The sequence below is a fragment of the Bubalus kerabau genome, chromosome 11 (genome assembly GCF_029407905.1).
Source record: "Bubalus kerabau isolate K-KA32 ecotype Philippines breed swamp buffalo chromosome 11, PCC_UOA_SB_1v2, whole genome shotgun sequence".
Taxonomy (NCBI): domain Eukaryota; kingdom Metazoa; phylum Chordata; class Mammalia; order Artiodactyla; family Bovidae; genus Bubalus; species Bubalus kerabau.
The window spans coordinates 104,365,884-104,380,124 of NC_073634.1; the positions used below are offsets into that span (position 1 = coordinate 104,365,884).

At 49.4% G+C, this 14,241-nt stretch overlaps 1 protein-coding gene across 14 annotated transcripts in view; it reads left to right on the forward strand.

The window, feature by feature from the left end:
* The window catches only part of PRRC2B (proline rich coiled-coil 2B), an 80,313-nt gene that overhangs the window by 43,178 nt on the left and 22,894 nt on the right, over positions 1–14,241 (forward strand). For 8 of the 14 annotated variants that reach the window (XM_055541432.1, XM_055541441.1, XM_055541435.1 and 5 more), the window contains 5 exons: positions 1,790–1,880; positions 4,185–4,377; positions 8,351–8,669; positions 10,228–10,421; positions 12,788–12,983. In XM_055541432.1, the coding sequence (XP_055397407.1) occupies positions 1,790–1,880; positions 4,185–4,377; positions 8,351–8,669; positions 10,228–10,421; positions 12,788–12,983 (993 nt within the window). The remainder of the gene's footprint in view (positions 1–1,789; positions 1,881–4,184; positions 4,378–8,350; positions 8,670–10,227; positions 10,422–12,787; positions 12,984–14,241) is intronic. The other 6 variants (XM_055541434.1, XM_055541437.1, XM_055541440.1 and 3 more) reach the window with 2 other exon arrangements.

A 14,241-nucleotide genomic window follows, 5' to 3' on the forward strand; every position in this document is an offset into this window, starting at 1 on the left:
CCAGTTTATTAAGACTGGTTTTATCACTAAGATACATGGTCTGTTTTGGTGAATAGTCCAAGTGCATTTGAAAAGAGTGTATTCGATAGTTGGATATCACATTCTCTATGTATCAGTTTAGTCACGGTGGTTGGTAGTGTTGTTCATAACATTTTTGTCTAGTTCTATCGTTACTGAAAGTAAGGTATTAGACTGTCTACTACAATTGCAGATTTATCTGTTTCTCGCTTTAATTCTGTCAGTTTTTGCTTCATTTATTTTGAAGCTGTTCCACACATTTTTTATTTTTATGACTGATGTGCTGACCATTTATATTGTTTCACATACTCTCCATCTCTCCTAACACTTCTTGCTTGGAGTCTGTTTCGCCCGGTGTCAGGTCATTGTTCTGACTGTATTTATTGTTGTTGTGCTGTGTTTTTGCATCCACGCCCTTCAGCCCACTTGTGTCTGTTTGCACCGCGAGGCTCTGGGAGATGGTATGTGATCACACTTGCTTTGTCGTCAGATCTAACTAACTGGATTGGGCTTTTTGTCACATCCCTTTTTTCAGTGATATAATTCATGTGACAGATTTTCGTATTATATAAAATTTGCCCCCTTAAAGTCTACCATTCAGAGATTATTAGTATATTAACAAGTTTGTGCAGTCATCCCCACTGTTGAATTCCAGAACATTTCCATCACCCACAGAAGAAGCCCCGTACCCATGAGCACTCACTCTCAGTGACCCCTCCCTCCACACACAGCCTCTGGCAAGCACCATCTACTTTCTGTCTGTGGATTTGCGTGTTTTGGACGTTTTGTACAAATGGAGTCTCACAGTAGGATATGAGGCCTTTCACACCTGGCTCCATCACTCAGCATGATGTCTTCAGGGGTCGTCATGTTGTAGTGTGTGTGAACTTTTTTTTTTTAATATGGCCAAATCCTGTTCCATTGTGTGCATCTACCGCATTTTGTGTACTCACTCATCAGTTGATGGACACGTTCTGCCACCTGAGCCACTTGGGTCGGGGAAGGCCCTGAGGCAGAGCAGCCACTCTCAGATCTCACCTCTGGGGAGTGTGTGTTGGCGGGGAGGCCTCCTGGCTGGTTTCTACCTGCTTCTGCTCACTCCTCACCTTCTAACACACTTGCAGAAAACTTGGTCTGCACAGATTTAAGGACTGTTCTCTTAACAGCGTTAATCTAACCAGAGAGGCTACTGTGCTGTGACCAAAGCCAGTACTGTCTTTCGCTTGTATTTTTGTTGTTGTGGTTTGTTTAATTTATTTTTTAATTGAAGGATAATTGCTTTACAGAATTTTGTTGTTTTCTGTCAATCCTCAACATGAGTCAGCCATAGGTGTACATATAGCCCCTCCCTTTTGAACCTCCCTCTCTCTCTCCCCATCCCACCCCTCTAGGTTGATACAGAGCCCCTGTTTGAGTTTCCTGAGCCAGACGGCAAATTCCCATTGGCTATCTATTTTGCATATGGTCACTTGTATTTGTTTTAATATGATATTTATTTATTTGGCTGCATCATGTGTTAGTTGTGGGATCCAGATCCCTGAGCAGGGATCAGGCCTGGGCCCCCTGCATTGGGAGTGTGGAGTCTTAGTCTGTGTCCTCCACTTCTCTCTGCAGTGTGTGTTCTGGTGGTGGCAGCCGGGGGTGCCCCTTAGCCAGGTGGGCTGGTGCCCTTCCTGCCTGGAGGCAGTGTTACCCCCGCCCCCAGCGGTGCTCTTCCCACTGTTGGGATGTGCATCTTGTCTCCTTCTCGCTGGCCCTCCTCCTGTTGCAGGCCTCCATGAAGAAGTGGACTACTCCGAGAAGCTGAAGTTCAGTGATGATGAGGAGGAGGAGGAAGTGGTGAAGGACGGCAGGCCAAAGTGGTAAGCGCGCCATCCCTGCTCACAGCCCCGCTCCTGGTGGCGGGGGTAGAGGGGGGCATGTGACACTTTACAGATGTATGTGCACTGGTGTTCTCAGTGCTCCCGTGTGCTTTGCGTGTCCTGGTCACCCTGGCGATCTCACGTGGCCAGATACTATTTCCATTTTGCAGATGGAAGGACAGCTGTTTGGGGGCGGGGAGCCAGGGTGGTCACCAGGCGTGGGTGGCTGAGTCCTAGCTGTTTAGCCACCATGCCTGCATTTTTCCCAAGTGTGTCTTGCAGACTGATTGTTCTGCAGACTGCCATGAGTGTGTGGTGCCCCTAAAGGCTTCTCTGGCCAAGCAGACTTGGGAAACCGCCTGGGTTCAGCTCTACTCCAAGGGTGCCCAGAGCCTAGGATGTGCGTGCTACAGCCTGCTGGGAATCTGGGCATGGGGGAGAAGCCGAAAGTGGGGTATGCCATGTTGCCTAAGCATATTTGACCACTTGAATCTTTTCTCTCTCTTTTTTTGGATCATTTCATTGGATTGATGCTTGCTCCCAATACCATTTGGAAAATAGTTACATTGTAGTCTAGCCAGTCTAGTTTTTAGCAGAATACCAGTAGCATGGGCTTGTACTTTTAAAGTAGTACCTATGGTCGCTTTAATTTGCTTCCCCACCCAACCACCACCCCAGTATTGGCAAATATGGATGCTTCTCTTTGTATGGAATTGCCTGTTTCCTTTGTATATATATCTGTTAGACTTGCTGTGCTTTCTGTTAAAATGTGAGTACTGGTTTATATTGCTTAGATAGTAGTGTTTTGGTATTTTTTCCCTTTGTCTGTTTTACTGTCAGTAATTGAATGCTTATGTAGTGGGTCTGCAGGTCTTGTTGTGTCATCTTCGGCTTCATGGCTCCTCTTCTGCAGGGAGCTGGTAACGCTCTTCTGTCACTCTTCCTCAGCTGGCACACAGACAGCTAATTGAGGCTTCTGTAATTTATTTTAATGCTGCTTGATTTCAACTGAAGCTTTGGATGCCCTTGGGAAAGAAATATCTATGGGTCAGTTTTTGGAACTAAGCTCAGAAGGAGATGTGATCCAGAATTTAAATCAGTGGAAACGTGAAGCTTTGTAGATTCATTGGAGCAGCAGGCCACTCCGTTCCTCTCTCTGAATTGATGTGACTTGACTGTCCATCTGAGAGAGTGAGGCTCTGGCTGTAGTGACCAGGGACACACCACATTGAGTCCCCAAGCCGGCCACCACTCAGTGTTCTCTGAGCTGGCTGAGACTCCTCCTGCAGCCCCCATGCACGATGGGCTCCTGAAACCTCCCTGGCTCCATCCCTTGCTGTTCACTGTCTCTGGGAACACTGGGACCTGCATCCTTTCTTTCACGCACCATCCAGAGGCTGGCCGGCCGGTCCCTTCTTCCCTGTCACCATCGCCCTGAGGCTTAGTCATCGTCTTTGATAGACTTGGGGTCTTTCCTGGCAGATCAGGAGCCTTTTGTGGGCCCTACACCTCTGCTTGCCGTCAGGAGGCACTGGCAGTCGTTGCTCCGTCTCTGGTCTCCTGACTCTCCTCACCTGCCTCATCTCCCTCCACCTCCAGAGCGTCTGTGCATGTGTGTGTGTGCGTGCAGGAGCATGTGTATTAGCCAGGCCCGACTCCCTGGCTTTCTCTGCGCTCCCGCTGGGCTTTTGGGCACCACTTCTGCACTAGCAGAGGTGTGAGTAGATGCACACGTGTTTTGTCACAGAGCCTTTGTTTGCACCACAGCGTGTAAAGATGAGCACCACTCAGCAAGCCTTCCCGGCGCCTCTGCTGGCGTCTGTCTCCTCCTCCATCCAGTGTGTGCGTTGCTCCTCCTGCTGTTTGTAATGTATCACTCAGCAAGCCTGCTGCTGCTGTCGTGAGGAGCATTTGTTCAGTCCTGGGACGGGGCTTTGGCATAGACAGAAGGGCCTGCAGTGGGAAGTCTGGGTTCAGCTTTGTTAGCTCTTTCTTGTGAACAGCTCCCCAACCTCCCGGAGACTCAGTGACCAGCTCTTTAAAATGGAGGAAGTAGAGGCGTTTTTGTTTGTTTGTTTTTTTTTTGCAGTAGATGAAGTAATGGGTGTGAGGCATCCTGCCTGGAGCTGTGTCTTTAAGACTGACTTGGTAAAATGGGTGCTGGTGTAGGTGCTCTGGGTGGGTGTGCTGTAGGTCTTTTATGAAGGAAATCAGTTTGTAGAAGCTAACTTTCGAATTGCTAATGGTCTGATGAGACCATGCCTGGGCCAACCAGGAAAACCAAGTCTTCACGGTTTGTCCTAGGAACAGTTGGGACCCCAGGAGGCAGCGGCAGTTATCCTTGAGCTCTGCAGACAGTGCTGATGCCAAGCGCACCCAAGAGGAAGGAAAAGACTGGAGTGAAACAGGAGGTGTGACCCGTGTCATCCGGAAGGTGCCGGAACCTCAGCCGCCTTCCAGGAAGCTGCACAGCTGGGCGTCAGGCCCTGACTACCAGGTACCGTGGGCACTGTGGGGGAGGGGTCCTGTGCCCGTTTGGCTGGGGGACATGCATGGGCGTGTGCGCATACACAAGCCCTTTCCAAGTTCAGTTGACCAGAGATCCAAGGCAGAGACTCCAGCAGGTCACCTGAAAGGCTGTTCTGTGCATTTACAATGAACAGGAAGGGATGGAGCCAGGGAGGTTTCAGGAGCCCACCGTGGCGGGAGCTGCAGGAGGAGTCTCAGCCAGCTCAGAGAACACTGAGTGGTGGCCGGCTTGGGGACTCAATGTGGTGTGTCCCTGGTCACTACAGCCAGAGCCTCACTCTTTCAGATGGACATTCAGTTAGGTTTCACTGAGTTCAGTGGTCTGGTTGGTTTTCTGCAAAAGTCTAAGCAGACATTTCTCTCTCTCTTTTTCTAAGCTATTTTAAATTGGAGGATATTTGCTTTACAGTATTGTCTTGGTTTCTGCCCTACATTAACATGAATCAGCCATAGGTATAATATGTCCCCTCCCTCTTGAACCTCCCTCCCTTTTTGTTTTTTTTTGACCGCACTGTGCAGCATGTGGGATCTAGTTCGCTGCCCAGAGACTGAACTCGAGCCCCCTGCGTTGGACGCGCAGAGTCTTAACAACTGGACCTCCAGGGAAGTCCCTCTTTTTATTTTTTTTTTAAAGTTAAAAATTATTCTTTTAAGATTTTGAGAACAGTCACAAACTTACAGAAAAGTTGGTGTAATGCAAAGAATATTTTTCCCTGAGCCGTTTGAAGAGTAAGTTGCTAGTCTGATCAGGCTCCACCGTAGAATGCTTCTTAGGTAAGCACAGTCGGATCCAGGAAGCTCGCGTTGACGTACCACCGCCTCCTCGTCGGCAGACCCCATGCCACTGCCCCCACTGCCCCCACTGCCCAGTTGATGGTCTTGATGCAGAGGAATCTGGGTCAGGGTCAGGTGTCCTTCAGTGTGAAGTGGACCCTCAGCCTCTGCTCCGCTTTCCTGAGGTTGACGCTCTGGAAGATCAGAAACCAACTGCTTTGTGCAGTGTGCCGTTTGTCTGGAGCTTCCTCATGGTGGGGTTCAAGGCTACCCTTTTTTGGCTAGAGTCTCTCAGAGTTGGCACTGACTGTTCTCATTGCTCCCGCCTGGGTGACCCTGGTCCCTCTCTGCCCGCTGTGACAGCCTTACTTTAGTCTCAGGATTGAGGTGCTGCTTACTGGGTTTCACAACATCGAGCTTTCACATGCACCACAGATTCGTAATTGATAGCAGTTTTGTGGCTAGTTACTTTAAGACTATGAATATCCAGTTTCTCATCAAATTTTTAATTAATATTGTTTCTTTGGATGTTCAGGTTGTCTTTGGTTTGGGAGCTTCAGGCTGGCAGCTGGGTGCTTTTCACTGTCTCCATTCTTTTTTTGAGGGATTCCTTGCTTTCTGGTAGAACAAGCTTTTCCAAGCTCATTTTGTCCTTATCTAGCTTTGGCCCTGGAGTCAGCCTTTAATGACACTTATAAATCAGTACGTGGGCACCAGGAGTGCTGCTGCTTCTGGCCTTTTCCATGGATAGTTGGGGAGTGTATGTAAGTGAGAGAGAGACACACACAGACACATACACATGGAGTTGGGGAATGTATGTATGTGACACACACACACACACACACACACACACTTCATTCTGGCTGTTTCCCGTTGTCTCCCTAGTCTCCCTATTTCTACCCTCACCCTGTCCCTTGCACAGGTGCCCTCCTCAGATGTCAGCCCCCCTCCCAGAGACCCTGAATTCCCTGCTGAACCATCTCTTCTAGAAGTTCCTTCCTCCTCCCCCTTGATTGGGCTCCACCTTCCTCATCAGCCACACCTCCACGTGGACACCCTGCTCAGCTGCCTAGGCTCTGACCCTGCCCTGAGCTGTCTGACCCCCTGGGCGCAGGCCTGGCGCTGCCGCATTGCCTGACTCTGGGATGGAACTGAGCAGGAAGGGCGAGCTGTGGAGGGGAGGCATTCATTTAAATAGACTGGCAGCCTTGCCATTTCCAGTGCCCTGTGCTGTTTAAAGGACTTCCACATCTTCCTCTATAGTGAAAATACCCGTTAGCTTGAGTCTTTTGTGCTGAGCACATATCATCTCTTTCTAGGCATTGTGCTCGTACAGGGGACACAAGAATGAAAACAGACACAGTACAGCTCTTAGGAATTATCTTGCGATTAACCCAGATTTCATCCCTATATTGGGGTTGCTCAGTATTCAAAAGAAGGTTCTTTTTACTTTGATCTGCTCATAACAACCCTGAATTATCTTGAGTGTTTTTATTATTATCTAGAGTCAACAAAGATAAAATCTCTTATCATTTCATGAATCCAAATTTCTGAAAAGATTGTCACAGCGTAAATGTTTTGCAGAATATTTCGTTTATAAAATGATAGCTCACTTCAGGCAGTTTTGAAAGGCATATCTGTAGTTTTGATGATACGCACATACCCTTTGATGGTATTTAATTTCTGGGAAATTGTGAAGGGAATAATCAAGGGTATGCCTTAGAGATCATCGATGTGTCCTGGTGGAGACTCGAGGTGAGACAGTACACGGCTGTTACGGTGCCTGGACAGATGGCAGTGGTCGGGGCAAAGTAAAAGGAGAGTGCACACTTGGCCCCAATTATATTATGTAAAAAGTACCTTTGTGCTTCTAAATTAGACATTTATAATCTTGTAGTAATTGTCTCTGGATTATAAGAAGTTAGTTTTTAGGAGAAAAATCACTCTCTACTGTCACTGCTACTTACTGCTTTTATGGAGGTGTAATTTACATAAAGGGCTTCCCTGGCTTCTCAGTGGTATAGAACCTGCCTGCCAGTGCAGGAGACATGGGTTCAATTCCTGGGTCAGGACTGTTCTCTGGAGAAGGAAATAGCAACTCACACCAGTATTCTTGCTTGGGAAGTCCTGTGGACAGAGGAGCCTGGCAGGCTACAGTCCATGGGGTAATAAGGAGTCAGACACAACTGAGCGACTGAGCACTATTCTAAACCTGAGGCAGCCTTTCTCTTGAACCTTATAGTCCATGGGGTTGTAGAAGAGTCGTACAAGACTTAGCAACTGAATGATGACAATTAAAATACAAAGAAAAGACACAACAGATCTTGGTTTTATATGTCTGATGACTTTTCAACAGTTACATTCATCTGTGTAACTATCCCTCAAAACAAGAAGTTGCTGTTTTTCTGCCAGTTGTATGTCATTAGACTTCCAGCGGCTGGGGTCCAGGGACCCAGCCCATCCTTTGGACTGCTGCATATTCTGCCTGCCGCCTCTCTTCCTGCAAATCAGTAAGAAATCTTCCCAGAATGGAGAGATATTTCACACTGCATCGTTGGCACCCTATTGGTTGTCTAGTAACTTAACAATCAACTTGAGACTTAAAAGTAGGTAAAATACCTTGAAGAGATGTTTTTAGAGATGCTGTTTCATTTTTACATTTAATCAGTTTGAAACCTCATGTGTGAGTGTGAGTTCTGGTGTCTTGGGGCTCTTTGTATCCAGAGGTTCATCTGCTTTCGTCGGAGGAGCAGTAGGGCAGCTCTGTGGCTGAGGAGTGATGAGCATGTGGTTTTCTGCTCCTGTTCTTTAGCAGTGGACACCCTGAGCTTGTGTGCCCAGAGGTGGCTGCTGGAGTGCCTATTCTCTTGAGTGTTTCCTGCATTTCAGTCATGGTGTTAAGAGGTTTGCAAACGATTCCGTGCACCTTTACAACCCGGAGGGCTTCCTTGATTATCAACAGTTTCCAAAAGAGAAATTAGGGTTTAGACTGTCGGTGCTTGCCCAGCCCTCTTTCCAAATACAGTGTAGGGCAGAACAGGATTGAAGCTCAGGTCCTCTTGCCATAGGCCTCTTGAAGGTGCCCAAGGGTCTTGAGAAGGGAGCTGACCCCCTCCAGGTGGTGACCTGTCTCTGAGTTGTGACATCCTCTGACCGTCTTCTCTCAGCAGAAATCCTCCATGGGCACTGTATTTCGGCAGCAGTCTGCCGAGGACAAAGAGGACAAGCCCCCACCACGGCAGAAGTTCGTCCAGTCTGAGATGTCCGAGGCCGTGGAGCGAGCCCGGAAGCGCCGGGAGGAGGAGGAGCGCCGTGCGCGTGAGGAAAGGCTGGCTGCCTGTGCTGCCAAACTCAAGCAGCTTGACCAGAAGTGCAAGCAGGCTCAGCGGGCCAGCGAGGCCCAGAAGCAGGCGGAGAAGGAAGCTCCCCGCTCTCCGGGGGCTGAGAAGGCGACTCCCCAGGAGAACGGCCCTGCCGTCCACAAAGGTGAGCAGTGAGCCTGGCCCCTGACCTGGAAACAAGGGCTGTGTCGCTGGGCATCTCCCTGGCTTCTTAGCATGAACTGTGGCCAATGGCTGGATACACAGGGATCCCAGTTGTTAAGAGTTCAGGCCTGGATCAGGGGCCTGGGTTCACGTCCTGTTTTCACCACTGAAGCCAGCTGGCCACGTGCTTCCCCTCTGACACCTCCCCTCTGACTTCCCACTTTCCTCGCCCATGAAGTGGGTTGGGGAGAGTTTGTACCCACCTCCCTGGGCTCAGGGTCCTGGGAGATGATGTCACGAAGCACATGGCACATTTCTACATGCAGAAGCACCCGCCTTCTCACGGGTGCTTCTAACGAAGCACTGTCTTCGTTACCACTGCTGCTTGGCAGAGGAGATATGGGTGCCGGAGGACCTCAGTAGGAGCACAGCGCTCTCTGTGACGCTGAAGGAATCCTGCCCGCTTTTTAGAATACATTTTCCCTGATGTTATTCCTAAAAGGACTGGATCACGTGGCTGCACTAGAGACACCAAACAGTGTTAAGTGGTGGAGGGTGTCTCTTGCTCTAGTTTTTAATAATATGATCAGTTATGTTCTTTGTGACTTTCTTAAATGAACTCAAACAAAGTCTTTAAAGTAGAGAAGGGCCTGATGTTAGTTTTAGTTGCTGAAAGCTTCTCAGATGGAGGGCGTACCAGTGACCTGGTGGTCATCAGCACCCTTCTGGCCGAGGAACTCAGATGCTGGTCCTTCTGTAAGTGCTGTGTCACTGAAGTCTGGGTGAAGCCTGGGCCCAGTGTCAGGGACCTACTGAGGGGGCAGTAGAGAGTCAGGGAGTGGACGGCAGGGTGCAGAGTGGGCCTGGGTGTGGGATGTGTCCCCGGCTCTTCCATACACCCCCTGCCCATCATCGTTCCTCTGGAACGCTGCCCCACCTCCAGGCTTTGCACTGGTGTTTGCTCTCTGCAGTAGATTTCTTAAGAATGGAAATGTCAGTTATAATAAAGCTGGAAAAAAGAATGCAAAGCTGGGATGGGGAAGACAGCAGGGGACTCCAAGGGGCACAGTCTTGGAGACGGTAGGGAGCGTTCCATTTGAAGTGCGCTCTGTGGACTGGCCGTTGCTGCTCCCAGGAGCCCGTGGGGTAGTTGCAGCTGTCGTCCTCAGAGGGGCTGCCTGGCTGCCGGACTCGCATAACTCTGGGCGGAGGTGGGGGCACGTGCGCTCTCTTTGAGGCCTCATCCACTCTGTTGCGCTGGGTCCATTTTAATAGACCCTCTCTCACCTGGAATTGTATCCCAGCTCTACTGCCGACCGTGCGACTTCAGGCAATTCATCTGATCTCTCCACCCTTCGTTTTCTCATCTCTGATGGGGGCCAGGGGGAGGCTGTGAGCTTGGGCATGGGAGGTGTTAGCCCAGTGCCAGGGTTTGGGGATGCAAATAGTTTAGCAGTGGAAAGTATGTGCCTACAAGAAAAAGCATTTGCCATTAAATATTCACTCAGCCAAGCTTTCATGAACTGACCTGGCCGCCTCTCCAATTACTTGTTCTGTAGGCTCCCCTGAGTTCTCTGCCCAGGAGACCGCCAGCACGTTTTCAGAAGAAGCCCCCACAGCTCCTCCAGCAGCGGCTCAGAGCGGCGGCAGTGAGGAGGGGCCCCGGGAGGCTGGCTCCCCTGCACAGGAGTTCAACAAGTACCAAAAGTCACTCCCTCCCAGGTTCCAGCGCCAGCAGCAGCAGCAGCAGCAGGTAAACAGGAGACGCTTAGCCCATATTGTAAACAGACCCGCCCCTCCATCTCCCTGGCCCCTTCAATTAAAGCAGGCGACACCCACCCTTCTGTACCCCAGTTGCCAGCAGGGACGTGGAGAGTGGGGGCCTTGGAGATCAGCCCTGGCCTTTCATTTCTCCAGGTAATTCATCCTCTGGATGAAAACCTTTGTTGGTAGTTTGTGGACCCTGTTGGCTAGCATTGAAAGGAATGGCTGATGGTGTCTGAGTGGTTTTATCACTGAGAGGTGTACAGTGTGGCCACTCTTCAAACTTGACGGCGGCCCCACCCTGGAGCCTCTCTGGGAGGAAGAGGCCTGGGGTCTGTGTAGAGAGCACTGGAGAGGAATGTTGGCTTGGAGTTAAGGGCGGAGGCTTGTAGGATTCCGTCAAACAGCTTTGGGTTCTGGTGCTAACGGTGCTGCTTATCTAGCCATGTGGGGCCTTGGACAGGTCAGTGTGAAGCGGAAGGAATGAAGCCCTGACTCTCTGCGTGGCGGTAAGGGGTTCTGCGATGCCTGTAGAATAGTTTATCGGTAGTCCAGTAGTGTCTTTATTGGTGTTCCATTAATGTTCTTAAAATGTTGAGTCTCTCTCTTTGTTTTGGCTGTGCTGGGTCTTTGTGCTGGCATGTCAGCTTCTCTGGTTGCAGAGTATGGGCTTAGGTGCCCTGTTGCATATGGGATCTTAGTTCCCTGACCAGGGATCAAATCTGTGTCCCCTGCATTGAAAGGTGGATTCTTAACCATTGGACCCCCAGGGAAGTCTGGTAAATTATTGTTAGTAATCGAAAATGTTCCAAAATGTGGGTGCCCTGGGGAAACAGATCAAATTTTACACCTTTACCCAGAAGTTTTTTAAACCCTCACCCCAGACCCTGTTTCCCTTGGGCTCCTGGAAGCATTCCAGAAGCCAAGTGGCCTGTGTTCTAGACAGTTAGGTGCACTCGTTGAGCTGTTGTAGTTTTGTACCGTGAGCAGGCACCATGCAGTTACTCCTGGGCTTGGTGAAGATTTACTGCCCACTGGAGAGATCTCTGGAGTCACTCCAGCCAGACACAGTCGTAACAGCTGCTCTAGGGAAGTCTTCTGGGGAGGGTGGGGATGGGCAGTGACAGGTAAACCCTTCCTGAAGAGTAGGAGAAAGCTGAACGTGCCAGAGTAGCCTGAGGGAGTCTGGCAAATGGACTGTCTGGTCAGCTTCCCTGGGGACCTGGGGTTTAGACAGGAGGAGGAGCTGTGGGCAGAGCCCTAGAGAGCTCCGCTTACTGAGTGCCCAGTGCTCCTAAGAGGTGCTGGGAGCACCAGCGAGCCATCCAGGGAACCCAGCCCAGGCTGGAGTTGAGCCCGCCGGCTGGTGGGATAGGGCGTGCTGGGTCAGCTGTCCCACTTGTTTGACTGCATCTGTGTCTGGCCAGGATGCTGGTTTGGGGTCCGCTTGTGAGGAAAGCCCCGGGGGTCATTGGTGCTGTGGAGCAGGTCTGAAATGAACCCTCATTGGGTCTAGGTCCTTGATTTTTAATACTCTTTTGATGTGTTAGTTCATTCATGCAGTGAACTCTTTCCATACCATGTCTGATGGTAGAGGTGAGTGGACTGCAGTGAACTTGGCATATGATCCCCTGATACAGGGAAGGGAGGCAACCGCAGGAGAAACACCAGTGCTGTGAGAGCCGAGAACAGGGTACCTGATCTTCCTTGGAACTTGTGGCAGGCTTCCCAGAGGAAGTTCTCTTTAAGCTGAAACCTGAAGGAGGGATGTGGGTGAACAGGTTTGGGGCCCAGGAAACAGATGGCCCAGCGTGTTTCCAAGGCCTGAAGCAGGCAGGCAGGCAGGTGTGTGGACTGGAGGCTGGGGCAGTAGTGGGAGGTGATGCTGGAGAGGCAGATGGGTCAAGACCCTATAGATCCCATGCAGCCCCATGGGATCCCAGCTGTTAGATGGAGAACTGTGGAGAACCCAGGAGGACTCTGGCCGTGGTCAGGGCATTGGAGTGTGGAGAGTGAATTGAAGGGACAGTGGGGGCTGGGGATGGGGAGGAGCATTGGGGAGAGGTGCTCTGGGAGGTGTGCTGGTCACGTGTCAGCTCCAGGAGAGCCTTTGATCTGCGTGAGCACCCAAGCTGCCGTGTGTAGTGGAGGAGCCCAAGGGCCCTGTGTGACGATGGGATGACTGTGCATCCGTCCTGGGAGAGGGCCCGGGCCTGAACGTGGTCATGCGTACACTGGGACCTGCCCTCTCTGGTCTTCTGTCTGGGTGGGTTTTCCCTGGAAGCGTGTGTATGCGGGCACACGCAGCCTGTCTGCTCCGCGGCACCTGTGCAGCCAGGTCTCTGTCTCTACCAGGAGCAGCTGTACAAGATGCAGCACTGGCAGCCGGTGTACCCTCCGCCGTCCCACCCCCAGCGCACCTTCTACCCGCACCACCCCCAGATGCTGGGCTTCGACCCCAGGTGGATGATGATGCCCTCCTACATGGACCCACGGATCCCGCCCACTCGGACCCCAGTGGATTTCTACCCCTCGGCCCTGCATCCCTCAGGTAAGCACCAAGGTGCAGTGAAGGCCAGGGTATGTGGTGTGGTCAAGGGCGTTGCCTTGGGAGGTAGACAGACCCCACCTGGATTCCAGTCTGGCCTCTTTGCAAGTCACATATCCAGTCTGAGTTATAACTTCCTTGTTTGCAAAATGAGGGTGTAATAGTACCTCCCACAAAGAATTGTTAGGAAGAGACTAAGATTATGAATCATAAATTGTCTTTGTTAATTTTCATATCTCTGCTCCATTCTTGAGTGTTCTTTGTGTTCTCTCTTTTCCTTGATTAGTCTTTCCCAAGGTTTGTCAAATGCCGTTTTTTTAATGCCATTTTTTAAAAAGTATCTTTTGAGGTTCTTAATTCCTGTCTTTTATTTGGTTTTTATTTCATTAATTTCTGTCCCCCCCATTATTTCCACTGAAATTATTTGGTTCTTTTTCTGATTATGTTGGATGGTTAATTAGATCACTAGTTCCTGAGTTTTCTGATGTATTTACGTCTCACCTGAGTTTATGAGAGCCACTGAGTTTTAAAATAACATTTTTATTACTGTATAGTTTTAAATATTAGTCTGATTTTGAATGATTTTTAATGGTATATTGTAAAATTTCCAAATACAGAGTTTTAATATCACCCATATGTTGTTAATTTCTACTGTGGCTGCCTTTTGGTCATATATCATGGTCTGTATGATATAGACCAGCAGTCACAATTTTTTTCCATTAATACCAGATAATAAATTTAGTCTTTGAACTGCTACTCCAGTTTTGCTGTTGTAGAACAAAAACAGCTATAGACAATAGTAAGTGAATAGGTGTGGTTGCTTTTCAGTAAAACTTTATTTTTAACAAGTGGCAGATCAAACTTCACTCAGGGGCTTGAAAAGAATGTATTCTCCTATTGGACATGTTCCATTAAAGTGTGCTTGCTAACTGTGCTGTATGAATATCTATCATCACAGTTTTTTTACCCCCTTGATCAGTTTCTAGAGGTGTGTGAGCATTTTCCACCGTGATTGTGGATTTATCAAACCTTGTAAATGTGTCAGTTTTTGGTTTACCTACCTGGAAGCATGTAGGCTTGGGGTGACTGCATCCTGTTTCTTACATTTTCTCATCGCACCTTTGTTTCTTGTGTTTTCTACCTTTAACGTCTACTTAATCTGATGATAATTTCATTCCCGTTTTCTTTTGATTAGTATTTGTGTGGTATCTTTCTACCCCAACTTTTTATTGTCAGCCTGAGCCCTTTGTGGAGGAGAATA